This window comes from Polyodon spathula, chromosome 3 (genome assembly GCF_017654505.1).
Source record: "Polyodon spathula isolate WHYD16114869_AA chromosome 3, ASM1765450v1, whole genome shotgun sequence".
Classification (NCBI taxonomy): Eukaryota; Metazoa; Chordata; class Actinopteri; order Acipenseriformes; family Polyodontidae; genus Polyodon; species Polyodon spathula.
Genome location: NC_054536.1, coordinates 18,795,231 through 18,811,037, shown reverse-complemented (window position 1 = coordinate 18,811,037; position 15,807 = coordinate 18,795,231). Strand labels below are relative to the sequence as shown.

Here is a 15,807-nt window from a genome sequence, read left to right as displayed (position 1 = left end):
CGTTACCAAATATAAAAAATAAACACTTTTTGAACAGTAGTTTAGTGAAAGACAATTGTGTCCTATTAAATTTAAATACGGTCAAACCCATTTATACCATACCATCCCAGTTATAACATACCTGGGATATAACCTATACACTGATATAAAGAACCAATATCATGGAACCGAATAAAATCGTATAAAATCCTGTTTAAATTCTCCTTTTAGTACGTACTCTGATAGTGCATACTTCCTGTTATTACGCACGCACCGCAATGGCACGCAGTCATCTGTGCTGTGCATGATGCGTACTCATAGGCCTACTTCTTGCTGTTTGAACTTGACCTTGCTCTCTATTACTGTCATTTTTATGCTGTATTATCACGCCCAGCGATAAACGATTGTTAATTTCACTTAAGGACAAACTGTACATTATTGGAGAAATCTCAAAGGGACGCAAGCAGTCAGAATTATGTTGTCAAAGAGCTCAAGTTTAAAAAGCAGCAGTCGCTGAAGCAGTCGTTAAGGCCCTGTCCACATAGAGCAAAAAAAAAAAAAAAAAATCAACAACTGAGTTCAAAACCGATTTAGAGTGGCTGTCAAAAGTATTCACCCCCCTTGGACTTTTCCACATTTTATTGTGTTACAGCATGGAATCAAAATGGATTTAATTAGGAGTTTTTGCCACTGATCAACACAGAAAAGTCCATAATGTCCAAGTGAAAAATAAAATCTACAAATTGTTCTAAATTATTTGCAAATACAAAACAGAAAATAATTGATTGCATAAGTATTCATCCCCTTGAGTCAGTATTTGGTAGAGGCACCTTTGGCAGCAATTACAGGCATGAGTCTATTTGGAAAAATCTCTACCAGCTTTGCAAATCTGGACACTGCAGTTTTTGCCCATTCTTCTTTGCAAAATTGCTCAAGCTCCGTCAAGTTGGATGGGGGCCTTTGGTGAACAGCTATTTTCAACTCTTTCCACATATTCTCAATTGGATTGAGGTCTGAGCTTTGACTGGGCTACTCCAGGACATTTGATCTTTTTGTTTTTAAGCCACTCCAGTGTGGCTTTGGCTGTATGTTTGGGGTCATTGTCCTGCTGGAAGATGATTCTTCTCCCAAGTCCCAGGTCTTTTGCAGACTTCAGCAGGTTTTCCTCCATAATTTCCCTGTACTTTGCTCCATCCATTTTGCCCTCTGTCTTCACTCGCTTTCCAGGCCCTGATGCAGAGAAGCATTCCCATAACATGATTATTTTTCACTTTGACATTATGGACTTTTTTTGAGTTGATCAGTGGCAAAAACTCCTAATTAAATCCATTTTGATTCCATGTTGTAACACAATAAAATGTGGAAAAGTCCAAGGTGGGTGAATACTTTTGAGAGCCACTATACCTGAACCCTAGGCCAAGTATACCTGAACCCTAGGCCTAGCGCGTCCAGACTGCTGTAATGAAACTGGGTTAGTTTAACCCAACTGTTGTTGAAAAAACACTTTGCTGGATGACTGTATCCCAGAAACCACTGCAATGTATACACGTTCTTCTTTCTTTTTTCCCCCCTGATAAATGTTGTTGTTTAGCCCATGCCATAGTAAATAAATTAGATGGGCATTTGGACAAAGGGAAAATCTGGGGCAGATAAGATGTTCTTTATTTAAAAGTTGAAATAAAGACCTTTAACTTGCTAATATGTGATGTGATCTAAGATAACTTAAAAAGTGTTTTGGACACACAGTTTTGTGTACTACGGTATATTAGCATATCTGACTGTACCAATGGAATATGACAAGAATAAACCCTCCTGTATTGTAATTCAGGCTTGTCTTTTCTTTATTCTCGTCTGTTGTAACCAGGGGGATTATGGCAACGGACTACCGCAAAACACTAGAGGATATTGGAGGATACTGTGTAACCAGACTCGAACACAGTTCACTTCCAGATTACAGTTAAACCAGTTTATCTAACCCAGTTATGCTGACAACCGAGTTCGAGAAACCTCCTCAGTAGGTTTCAGACTCTGTTGTTGAACTCCGTTATGAACCGTGTTAAGTGTGGATGCAAATCAATTTTAAACACTTTTAAACAGGCTTTGAACCCTCTGTTCTAAAATGCTAATGTGGCCAGGGCCTAAAGACTTCTGAAAATAGCGTACAGGCGATGATTACTGTACTGTACCTCAACTGACAGTTTGTATGGTAATGTTTATTGACTTGTATATTTTATTATTATCAGTTTTATTATTTCTATAATGTATTATTACTGTACTGTGTTTTATTAATTAGTTTATTTGACTAATTACAGTACAGTGTTATTCAGTACATTAATTACATGTTTTTTGTTATTTTTTATAATTCCTTTAGCTGACAATCTTTATCCACGGCAACATAGAATTACTGTATTAAATAATTAAAATACAGCATGTTACATACTGTATAGTAATGTACAGTACTAGTTAAATTACATTGTTTTATATTGTTTCTTCTGTAATAAACCTTTATTACATACATTGTATATGTACATTTATCAATTAGTCCTGTACTGGGTTTTGATATTTGTGCTAATTTGGCAGGTATGTGCATGTATCCGGTTATAACATACTGTTTTTACCGTCCCAAGGCAGTACATTGTATCACAATTTCACTGTACAATCACCATTTTAAATAAATAAATAAGTAAATTCTGTAAAAAAAACAAAAACAAAACAACAATATGCATATATGTACATTTGCTCAATTATTATTTGTGTCAATGTTTATATATGTATATATAGTGTGTGTGTGTAAAAAGATGCATTTAAAAAGAAAACACGCCTGTATGATAATTAATCAGTTTAAAAAAAAAAAAGAGAAATAAAAATCAGAATGATTTATTAGCCTCATAAAAATTCATATTTTGTTATCCCACTCATTCTTACATGTAAAGCTTGTTAGACGGAGCGCCCCTGGCAGCTCAGAGGGAGGGGGAGGGGGGCATTTATCAAGCCTCTCTCCGTCCCTGCATTCGCACTCCAGGACAAATTGACTGGGCCCCTGGAAACACATTCATAATCATTCGACTGGAGGAACCGTGACTGTAATAATAGACCTGGTGTTTGAACATTGCCTCAAAGCTCTGGAGAACCATTTAGTCTCTTCAGCTGGACTTCTAGGCACTTAACTCGGCCGGGGGGTGGGGTGGGGGGGGGTGTTTAAAATACATTTAATAAAATAGAATCCAAAATAAAAACTAAATAAAGCCACTCTTTAAAAAAAGAAGCCAAAACTAAACAAAAAATACACTGGTGCAAAACACAAAATGATCCAACATTTCCCATTACATTTAAAAAAAAACAACAGTTCAATGGGATCTCAGTCTTTGAGTGTTTCTCACATGAGCAGAACAAGCTGACCCTCCTCACTCACTGCACACCCCCTCTCCCCACTGCACCAACGTCTCTCAAAACTGCCCCTCCTAGCTCACGGCACGCACCCCCTCCCCACTGCACCAACGTCTCTCAAAACTGCCCCTCCTCGCTCACGGCACGCACCCCCTCCCCAGTGCACCAGCGTCTCTCAAAACTGTCCAGGTCGTGCACCATTTTAAAATAGGCAAACTCCATCTTGATCCTGGAGACCATCAGGATCCTAAAAATACTAATAGGATTTATAAAACCAGTGGCTAAAACTTAATTATTTTGGGATTTTAAAATAGCTAATTTCACCTGACCAAGGACAAAGTTAACCAATGAGCACCTATCCCTCTGTGCAAAATGATACTTTACACTAAACACAAAAACATTTTTGTAAAAATAACCCCCCAAGGAAGCCAGCAGGTTCTCTAAAAACAAAAAGAAGGGCTGCAGCTGAGGACAATCCACAAACAGGTAGAAAACGGTCTCCTCCGCAGGACAGACGGGGCACTGGACACTGACCCCTGGCTCCACTCGGCTCAGATATCTATTTGTGGCTATAATGTCATGCAGCACTCTCCACTGCAGGTCTCTGGAGCGCTTAGGCAAGGGAAGCTTATACAGCACCCTCCAGACAGGAACTTCATCAACAGGGACACCAAGGTGAGCCCTCCACTTAGTGTCCTCCAAGTCTTTCAACTTATTAAAATGTCTGGTTTTCACACAGATTTCAGAGAGTCTTTTTTCTCAGTTGTGTGGAAAGCCACCTCCGTGACCTTCCTAAGTGACAGCAGCTTTCCAACCTGCTCTTCCTCCTCCTCCATGGTCACTGAAGGGGAAACCAGCACTGCGGGGAACAGGGGTTCCTGCTCTGGGGCCACGTGCTCTTCCAGAAACCTGCTCAGAAACTGGGAAAGTGCCTGACAGAGGGATGCCTGGAGATCACTCAGCACCTTCTCTAGGAAACGCTCTGATCTAATATTCAGTACAGGGGTTAAAACCCTGCTGGCTTTCCAACTAAAAAGGTTAAAATCAATCAAGTGCCCAAGTTTAGTAAAACCGGTTTTAAGAAACAAAGTGGATAAAAAAGCAGAGCTAAAAACCTCACATTTAAAAATGGGGATAAAACACAGAGGCTCTTCAAAAACCCACTGTGTGCTCTGTGATTCTTTTGACCTTCTGATCTTTAAAAGTCTCCAAGCATTTAACAGAGTCTTATAAAAAACCCTCCAACCCTGCATCACTAAAACAATCAGGAGATATTAAAAACAAATGTCTGTCAAAACCCAGCTTCCCTGCCTTCTGCAATAAACAAAATGCCTACCTCTGAAGGAGAGCCGAGAGAGGATCCACTGCCAGCTCTGCAGCCTCCCCTTCACCCTGTCCAGCAGCTCCTCCCAATTCTGCTGCATGAATTGTTCATTCCCATAATAAGTACCTAAAATTTTGACTCCAATTTTGTTCCAGCTTAAAACTAAGGCAATAATGGAGAGGGGGATTGTCAGCATATGCGGAGAGCTTGATAGGGGTTGCATTGGGCACAGCTGGTACTGCCAGTCCAGGCAGTTTCCCCCTCAGCTGGTGTAGCAGGGGTTCTATAGAGAGGGCATAGAGCATCCCCGAGAGGGAGCAGCCCTGCCGTATCCCTCTCTGCACAGGGAAGGGGACAGTCAGACCGCTATTAATCTTTACAACACTAAAAACATTGTGATAAAGGATTCTTATAAAATAAGTAAAAATGGCCAAAACACAAAATAGATACTCATGATCAACTCTATCAAAAGCTTTTTCCTGATCAAGCGAACTTAAACCAAAATCAAAATTATCAACTTTGGATACATTAAAAAGATCTCTTAATAAAAACAGATGATCAAAAATCGATCTCTCGGGCACACAGTACGACTGGTCTGTGTCCACCACTGATCCATGGTTGGTCTTTAGGCCATTAGCGGGAGCCTTGGAAAGCAGTTTGTAATCGGAGCACAGCAAGGAGACAGGGCTCCATTTCTTGATGTCACAGAGGTCTCCTTTCTTGGGTAGCAGTGTTATCACACTGCTAGCAGTGCTCCCCATCCCGAACACATTCCTGCAGGACCTGGTACAGGTCCTCACCAACACAGTTCCAGAACTTTTTATAGAATTCTGCAGGCAGTCCATCCAGTCCAGGAGCCTTCCCTTTGGAGAGCTGCGCCACAGCCGCAGTGAGCTCTGGGAATGCCAGTGGAGTGTCCAATCTGCTGCTCTCCTCCTTGCCAGGCTGGGGAGACCCTGGAGAAGTGGCTTCATCTCTCCTGGGTCGCAGCCCTTAGCCATGTAGAGATAAGTATAGAAGCTCACTGCAACACGCCCTAGCTCCGCAGGGCTGGAGACCTCCCCCTGGGCAGCCTCAGACAGCTCATTGTCTTGCGCTCCGCTGTCTTTCTCTCCAGGCCGAAGAAGAAGGCTGTGAGGGTGTCCATATCTTAAAGTTCAGTAAAACGGGCTCTGAATAGATAGCCCTTCACCTTCTTCTCCAGCAGGCTGTGCAGGAGCTGCCTCCTCTCCTGCAGGCCCCGATACGCCCCCTCATTGCTCTTGCTGGCCAGCTGGCTCTCAAACTCAACAATCTCTCCAGCTCACTGACCTGGTGACATGTTGTGTGTATTGTTGACAGAAAAGTTTTATTTGAATTTTTTCCCTATATCCCACCACTGTCTTAAACTACTAAAATTATTTTTTTCATTTTGCCAATTTTTCCAAAACAATTTAAATTAGTTAATGAAGTTTTTGTCCTGTAGCAGATTGTTGTTAAAGTGCCAATATGATTTTGAATTTGATTTGGTTGGTAGTGAAACTGTGACGGAAACAAAATGATGATCAGAAAAGCTACTTGGTGCTATACTACTTTTAGTGATTTTGTTAATATGCTGTTGTGGAGTATAGAACCTATCCAGGCGCGCCCCTGACAGCTGATTTTGATTACATTTGATCCCTGTATATTATCTACTTGTGGGATGAAAAATCCTCTAAATGTCAACCAGGTCAAAAGTATTTAATACAGTGGCCAGCTCTCTGACAGATTGGGGATGGGGTTTCCTGTGGTTTCTATCTTTATTAAAATCAATATTACAATTAAAATCTCCCCCCACCACGAGGAAACTGTCTGTACTGCAACCCCTGAGTACCTGACTGAGCTTTTTAAAAAATAAAATCTTCTCCCCAACATTTGGTGCATAAATATTAATAAAATCAATAAAAATCCCAGTGTGTTGTATCTGTACTTTTAAAAGTCGACCTTGAACAATCTCCTCAATAGATTAAATCTCCACCCCGAATCCTGGAGAAAATAAAACAGCAACCCCAGCACTAAAATTAGAACCGTGGCTTAAAATACAGTCGCCCCTCCAATCAGACTGTCAGTGAGACTAATTACTGCTGTCTGAGTGTGTCTCCTGCAATAAAATCACACTTGCTGTTTAAAAAATAAAATAATTGTGCTCTTTTATTAAAATCCCTGCACCCGTTCACGTTAAAAGAGCCTTAAATAATTTTCTTCATAGATAAAAAATAGATTATTCAAAAATAACAAACACATTAAAATAAAAGTTTTCTTAATAAAACTAGCCATTAAAAATGTTTAGATGCGGCTAACGTTTTCCGAACTGAGCTGACATATTTTTTAAGTCTGAACCGTTTTTTCTGGTCAAACTCATACATAGACGATTTCCTTAATATTAAATCTGCAGAGCACAAGAAAAGTTTCTGGTCTGGGAAGAAGGATTTAATGTCTACTCGCCTCTTACCTTTTGTTCTTTCAAGAAAATTGCTGATCTCGTTCAGTGAGTACAGTTTCCCCCTCTGGCTGGCCGTGATGTCAGAGGGCTGCGAGGTATCAGAGAGCCTGTCCTCTCATCCATCCTCTTCCAATCCTGCTGATCTGTCCTCCTCCTCACCCGCAGAATCTCCATCAGCCACCGGCATCTCCGCTACCAACCCCGCAGGCTGAGGAGTCTCGTCAGGGGAGGAACGCCAACAGGGTCTACCTGAGCCCCGAGGCTATCCCCCCCAACACTGCTCCCTTCCAGCACTGGGTCCTCAGACATGAGAACTTTGGGTTGAGGCCTGTCTTTCTCCGGCGCTCAGCTCCACTGCAGTGGAGGGTTGAGACCCTACATCGCTGTCGTGAGAGACCATAAAGGGCCCCCACACAGACGACTCCTCGCCCGATGCCGGGTCGGCAGCAGCAGGAGATGTTCTTTTTTTAAGTTTTCTTTTTTTTACAATTCAGTGTACACACCGTCCTTGTCTGCGTCGGCCGGCTCTGCATCCCCCGATTCGGTTGCAGCCGCGCTGGTATCCGGCTCCTTCCTCTGGGGCTGCGGCTCAGGTCTCGGCGGCTCCTCCACCTCATCTCTCTGAACCACCCCGGCCGCCTCCCCGTCACCACCACTACTACTTGTCCCTGCTTCAGTTTGTAGCTTGGGGCAGGTCCGTTTAAGGTGCCCCTGTTCCCCGCAAGAAAAACATTGAAAAACCTCAGTGCTGGCAAAAACCTCGATATTAAAATGCTAAGCTACATTTAAAGTTTTATCCGGAGACCGCATCAAAACAAAGACAACTCAGGTAAGACAACCATTAAATGTATTTATCTAAATGCTAGAGTATCAGAAACAACATTTTAGAACTTGAAGCTACTGCACTAACAAGTAACTATGATGTGATAGGTGTTACAGAAACTTGGTTGTCTGAGAGTGATGGGGACGAATATAATATTTGTGGGTATACATTGTATAGGAAAGACAGGTAGGACAGAAGAGGAAGAGGGGTAGCGCTATACATAAGAAAGAGTCTTGAAGCCCGGGTGTTAAGCCTGGACAAAGAAAATAAAGCCGAATCAATATGGGTCAGAATAAAGGACAAAAATTCAAAGGGCATAATAATAGGAGCATGCTATAGACCGCCAGATTCAGACGGTGAGCAAAATAATCTGTTATACAATGACATTAGAAATGCGTGTGGCAAAGGAGAAGCCATACTAATGGGGGATTTCAACTTCCCCCATATGAAATAGGAAAACCTGGTGGGGAGCACGAAGGATGAAATTGAAATGGTGGTAATGACAAATGACTGCTTCCTAGCACAATTTGTCAAGGCATGCCTTGATTTAGTCTTTTCAAATAACAAAGACGGAATTACTAAAACAGAAGTCAGAGAACCACTAGCAAACTCAGACCACAACATGGTCTCATTTGAACTGATTTTTAAAACCCCAAAAGTAATGACTAAACTAAGGTTTACAATTTTAGAAAAGCAAACTATGAAGGTATGAAACAGACACTAACAGAAGTAGATTGGAGTAAAATAGAGAAAACATCCACAGAAAAAGGATGGCTGTTCTTCAAAAATGTAGTACAATGTTCTTCAAAAACTGTACAATGCATTAGTAAGACCTCATCTCAAATATTGTGTTCAGTTCTGGTCACCTCGCTATAAAAAGATATTGCTGCTCTAGAAAGAGTGCAAAGAAGAGTGATATGCAGACAGGCTAAAAGAATTGAATCTGTTCAGTCTTGAACGAAGAAGACTACGCGGCGACCTAATTCAAGCATTCAAAATTCTAAAAGGTATTGACTGTGTCGAGCCAAGGGACTTATTCAACCTGAAAAAAGAAACAAGGACCAGGGGTCACAAATGGAGATTAGACAAAGGGGCATTCAGAACAGAAAATAGGAGGCACTTTTTTACACTGAGAATCGTGAGGGTTTGGAATCCACTCTTCAGTAATGTTGTTGAAGCTGACACCATGGGATCCTTCAAGAAGCTGCTTGATGAGATTCAATAAGCTACTAACAACCAAACGAGCAAGATGGGCCGAGTGGCCTCCTCTCGTTTGTAAACTTTCTTATGTTCTTACGTTATTAAGATATGAGGTGCTTAATTTCAGGGTTTTTACATCCAAGGGGAATCATTTTGATCGGTGACATTATTTTACCATATCTTGAAATCTTTCTTTCGATCAATGAATTATTAATAAAAAGGGGAATATTTGACAATATTAAAATGTAAATATATAAGTAAATGGCGACACAGCTCAGCACTGCCGCTGTCACACAGCTCAGCACTACCGCTCTCACACAGCTCAGCACTACCGCTCTCACACAGCTCAGCACTACCGCTCACACACCTCAGCACTACCGCTCTCACACAGCTCAGCACTACCGCTCTGACACAGCTCAGCACTACCGCTCTCACAGCTCACCTCTACCACTCTCACACAGCTCAGCACTACGGCTCTCACACAGCTCACCACTACCGCTCACACAGCTCACCACTACCGCTCTCACACAGCTCACCACTACCGCTCACACAGCTCACCACTACCGCTCTCACACAGCTCACCACTACCGCTCTCACACAGCTCACACCGCTCACCACTACCGCTCTCACACAGCTCACCACTACCGCTCTCACACAGCTCACCACTACCGCTCTCACACAGCAGGCCCTCCCACAATCCTCAGAGAGAGAGAGAGAGAGAGAGAGAGAGAGACAGAGATAGAGATAGACACACACACACACACGTTCTGCTGGAATCGGCTTAGCATTTTCTGCCTGCATTGCCTGGCAGAGTGGAGTATGTATATATATTTATTTATTTATTTAAACTTTTTATTTGTATTTACCAAGTCCTGTTTTGTTCTTTTTTTTTTAATTGATAAGTCTGTGCCAAGGTGCTTTTATCTGAGTTTCTTCAGTTCTAGTTGCCTGCTGTAGCTATTTCTAACAGAGGCTAGATCAGCCTTCATAGAAGTATCTTTATAGAAGTAAGAGCCAGGGCCATACAACGATCTGCCTCTTTGATCATGTCACCTTTTGCCCTTTAGGTGTCTTTTCTACTCTACATTAAAAAACAACAACAACAAAAACACAGCATTTCAGTAATTGTCATAAAAACCACTTAGAATGACTGAAAACATAATAAAAAGGGAAGGGAAGAGTAAAAAAAAATGTACATGCTCTTTCATTTTAAGGTAATTGTCTGTACTGTAGGTGCACATAGCGAGACGTGGGAATTAATCTTGGTGTTAACAAGTGACTTAACATCATGGGTTATTTTTTAATAATCTTGACAGCGATGAAGTATAAGACAGTGGACTGACTAATAAACGCCTTCCAGACGATATCAGCTACAATATACAGTAGGGGTAGCACCGAATAGTAAAATAGAAAAGTGACGGCCGATTTTCAGAAACTGATAGTTGACGTGTCACTTAGTTTGTATTTTGTTTACATTAAGAACTCTTCTGAGAGCTCAGTATTCGTTGTGTTTCATGGTTGCAGCACAATAATAACATCACATTTTAATGTCTAATGCCAAAGCAGTTCCCGCAGTCGTGTTTTTGTGTGTTTTAAAGTTCACACAGCTGTTGTGAAGTGTGCTGTTGCGGTTGTAATCCATTAACATTAGCTTTGGTGATCTTATCATAACCATCATTCAGACACCGTTCAGGCACACCATGTGTCTTTTGTGCAGGGCTACAGTCAACGCTCTCATACAGTAAGAACATGGAACCCTCTGTTTGGAAGTTAAGAACCATACCCCCTGACCCACTGACACACACCTTTAATTGGAAAGTTGCACGTTTCTCCAGTGCAGACTCAGTAATCAAGCTAATAAACACTCTTCATATACGATCCCTATAGTGTGTAAGCACTTTTCACTCTCTTAATACAACCCCCCCACACCCCCACACCCATCGCAGTAGTAAAGTTTTTAATTGGAAAATCTAACTAGATCGATTAGTCATTAAGCATTGGCCTGTGTAGCACTGCGACAGTGTGTGTCAGACTGATAACGACTTGGGATGGGGATATGGGGAGGAGGGTGGAGTGAGGGGGGGGGGAGGAGGAGGGGGGTTTATCCCAACTGACACCTGTAATGGAAATGTGTTTCAGAAAAGCCCCCCCCCCCCCGTTCAATGACATATGTTTTGACAAAGTCTTTCTCAGTAGCTTTCTTGTACAGCATTTTGCCTGCTTTGTTATACAACAGAAATGGAGGTCTCTCGGTCAGCATGCAAACAGGTTGAACACACACAGAGTGAAAATATTCATGCACTTTTACCGTTTATTCATGTATTTCAACATAATATACAGTAGACATGAGTAATCATGTGATACAATAATCTAAAATGTCTTTGTGTCATGTAGAAATGGTCTCATTAAAATGTGCATTCTTTAGCATTGTTTTTTTAACTATATATCTGCTGTATAACCTTGTGCTATGGAACTGCCATAACAAAGCAGAGACTGCTAAAAGTGTCAGAATAGATTAATAGGCTCTGGATGTTCTTTCCAGTTTCATGAACAAACGTTCTCCTCTAATCCTAAACAAAAGCATGTGTGTGTGGCAGGTACTACTGCATTGAAGGGGTTTTGCAATGTCTAACATGGCTTGTAATATAGAAAACTGAGCCATTTTCATCTCCTGGTAATTAGGAACCCTCCAGGCATCCATTTTATTGTTTAAAGTGCAGATTTCCCTTATAAATGTTTACCACAGTAAAATCGTAGTGCAGTGTAGTAAAGTGTGGGGACAGCATTGTAAAACATAGGTATGCATTGTAAAAGCTAGAGAGGTATGGTGAAGTATTTTACAATGAATAGCAGCAATGACATTTACCAGAATCCTTTTTTTTTTTTTTAAGCACATTTCCATTTTAGTAGTTTTCCTATATTGTACAGTCGGAGTGAATTCTGCCTTTTGTACTGCACTTCAGTGTGATTACTATTGTGAAGGGTGACATCTTGTCACCCCTCAATCCTCTCTCCCATCAATAGTTGATTTCTCTCTCCTGATGTAAGAAAAACCACAGTTTTATTTCTCACATTCATGAGGAGAGGGGAGTTAATGGTTGCGCTCGCCAGACCCCTCTGTCTGGTGTACCAGCTGTACTTGGAGATATGGTAGAATTGCAAACTGTGTTAAACTTCTGAGTTTTAAGAAATCACCAGAATATGTTGACTTGAAAAAAAAAAAAAGTTTCATTGATATCAGTATAAGAGATACCAAGCAAGAACAACAACATATTTGTTAGGATAACTTAAGCATTTCATATTTGAAGCTGCTCTTTTAATGTCATATCAGGAAATAAAACTGAACAGTCAACTTGAAGTTTTCGGACAGTATTACAATATTGTGACTCCGTAACTGACTGTCCCCTCCTGGTTCCAGGTCCTTCCCATCACACCTCACACAGAGTGATCAGGACGCGGTACAAGATAGTGAAGCACGATGCAGCTGGGAGCTCCCCAGCACTGCCCAGCACTGCGGCACACACCTGGAGGGGGTGCAGGATCAGCACCACCAGGTACCTGACTCTCTTATTTTTCATGTTTCAGTGGCCAGCTGTTAGCAGTGTGATGTCACATAGCGACTTTGCCAACAATTCAGAGCTCCCCACAGCAATGATAAGTTTTTGTCCTACCGTAACTGCAGAATGCATCTCTGGATCTGTATTTTGCTCATGGGTTATACAGTAAGTTGTTGTAGCTAACAAAATACAACTCATGCACTTCCATTCACTGTATAGATCAGAATGTGCTGTTTCAACATCTATTTCATTTAAAAACATTGCTATCTAAAGAAAGTTGTCGGTTTGCTTGCCTTCCCTTCCACGAAGTCTGTTAACACTTTGTGCTGCTTTGATTATTTCATCTCAGCATTCAGTGTCTTATTTCAGTGTCAAACATCTTACTGGCTACAAAAAATGCCAGCCAGTAGAGGAAGCGGCTGGTTGGTTACTGACGGGAAAGAAAGCCCTGAAGGGGCGGGAACAATTACACCCTCCAGGTTGTCATGGAAGTGCAAGACTATCAGAAAGCATGGCCTGCAGAAAGATTTTTTTTTAACCTAGTGTAGTACCAGATATATTTACAAAAATTAATAAATGAAAATACATCTTTACTGCAATGCGTGTGTCTTTAAAAACTACACATTTGAGACCTATGACATGAAAAATGTGTGCACACATTCAAGAAAACGATATGCACAGCTCTGTGTTACTGGAGGCAGCATTCAAGTACGGCGCATTTTCATACATAAGGGGCACGCTAAATTGCGTCAGATTGAAGAGAAGGGTAATGCAATCGTTTACAAGGTGCATTACAATAAAGAAGTGCCTGTCAGGGCTTTAAAGAGCTGAGACAGGCAGAGGAATTTAATGAAACTGGCAGCAAAAATCTGCGTGTGTAAATATAAGTGTACTTGTTACTGCCTGCTGTTTTATTCACTGATAGCTGTAGCGTGAGCCCTAATTGTAGCAATAAATACAGTTATGCAGGTGTTCATTAAGCATCATACTGGGATATTGTTTTCCTTCTGTACTGGGAGGGGTGTAGCGAGCATTGCAGGTGCTGAGGCCACTATTAACAGCCCAGATGGTCACAGTCCAAATCAGAAAGTTTGATTTCATGGTGTCTGATCTAAATTGACGGTTTTTAACCTGTAAGATAAATGTCCAGATCAAGGAAGCCAGGCACTTACAGTAAGATGCTGCTGTCCTGCTCGCTATCTGACTGCCACCACTTTAAATCTCATCCTCACATATTCAAAAAACATTGTTTTGAATGCTTTTGGAACACTTTTGTATGCTGCAAACTTGTGCACATACAGTAATGAAACAGTATTTAGACATTAAACAGTGTATGGAAACATTCTTTTTCCAGGGACTTGGGTTTAGTTGGATGTAAAAATGTTACGAATCTCAATTTGTTAAAGAAAACAGATTTTTCTGTGTTTATTCATTTAATTTTTCAGTGCTTATTTTTAGCTATTTTTTAATTTTATGTAAATCGTTTTTTTCAGTGCGTTCTTTTTTGATATACTGTATGAAATAGTGTTTTCAGGTACTTTCCAAAATGCTTGAGTGTTTTATTATTATTTTTTTTTTTTTTGTCAAAATATGTACAGTAGTAACTCGACAGTACTTGCACACTTAAGTTGTAACTTCTTTTCTTTGCTTGTTCCACAGCGAAATCCTTATGGTCACAGGCACATCCTTCTGGGGTTTTTGTGTGTCTGCATTTTTTTACATTTCGCCACAATTTGTAATTCTGTTTTAAATCCTGCTAACAACCCCCCATTCCTTACTGTAATCTCTTTTTAAATCTCACAAGCAGAGTCTCTAATACAAATGTAAGAATGTGCTGTCACTCAGTAGTTGGGGCGGGTTTAAAGTATTCAGAACGAATCAATGATAGATACAAGGCAGGAAAGAGGGACATTGCAGCAGCACTTGGAAATGTATTTTTTAAATTTGTAGTAGGTTTTATTTTTTTAATGGGAAAAGGTCAGCGTGAATTTATTAACCATTTCCACAGTTCTGGTGGTTTCCGGTGTTTATTGGCTATCCACTGATTTTATTATAGGAGATGTTTTAACCCTAAATATATTCACAAAGTGAGTTATTCAAAGACTGTTTTTATTAGTAAAATCAAGTTTTAAATAGTTATGGATTATTGATGGTTTCATTAACAGTAAAGAACAGTTTCATAAAAAGTACTTTATGTTATCCATAAAAACAGAAAGTGCATTGTATAATCATGGGCAAAGGCATTGGGGAAACTGCAAAGTTACAGTGGAATTTAACTGTGGGGAACTTTTATAAGGGACAGAATGTAGTAAATAGGTAAAGCCTAACAGATACTGGAATCTTTTCTTGTTGAAATAAAATTGCGCTGTTTCTGCCTCGGTTGTGACCAACGCAAGCTCGTTTGTCGTAGCAGTTTAAATAGCTCTCTGTAGACAAAGCCATGGTGATACTGGAGGGAGATTGTACTTCATTTCATTTTGCTGTATTTATAATAATATATACTCTTTATTTCATAGAGATTTATAGTAGGCGAGAGGGCCATTTCTGGAATTTATGAAGATCATTTTGACTGTAGATAACTTGAAATTTGCACCAGCAGTTTTCTGGATTAATTTACAGTGCTAAGTGAATGTAATTTTGCTTCATTCTTATATCTGGCGAACACGGCCTTTTCTAATGCAATTTCCCCCTTACTTAATCAAGCTGATTGAGAGTCGGGATTGAGTTAAATTAAGTTAAATTAATTTTCTTAATAAGAGCTCGGGAACAGTGTGAATGAGGCAGAGATTTATAGTGGGCTCTCCCTTTCTCTCCTCATTCCCTCTCTCTCTATCTCTCTTTCTTTATTTCTCTCCATCCCTCTCTCATTGCCTGTTTTCCTTTCCAGGGAAATTAAAGATGATTTCCCTTGCAAATGACTTTTGTTCCAAATTATAATGTACATGTAAGAAAATGCTTACCTTTTTATTCCTATTATAATTTTCCTGTTTCTACTCCTCTGAACTTTGAATACACATTGCACTATACAGATCTGCACACAGTCATTCATCAGAGCAGCTGTATTCACAACGTAGGA

The 15,807-nt window shown here is 40.5% G+C and overlaps 1 protein-coding gene across 1 annotated transcript in view; it reads left to right on the top strand.

Annotated features, from left to right (window-relative positions):
- Positions 1 to 15,807, top strand: part of LOC121307950 (zinc finger CCCH domain-containing protein 3-like) — a 135,741-nt gene that overhangs the window by 58,686 nt on the left and 61,248 nt on the right. The window contains exon 4 of the mRNA XM_041240243.1: positions 12,593 to 12,728. Coding sequence (XP_041096177.1) covers positions 12,593 to 12,728 — 136 coding nt within the window. The remainder of the gene's footprint in view (positions 1 to 12,592; positions 12,729 to 15,807) is intronic.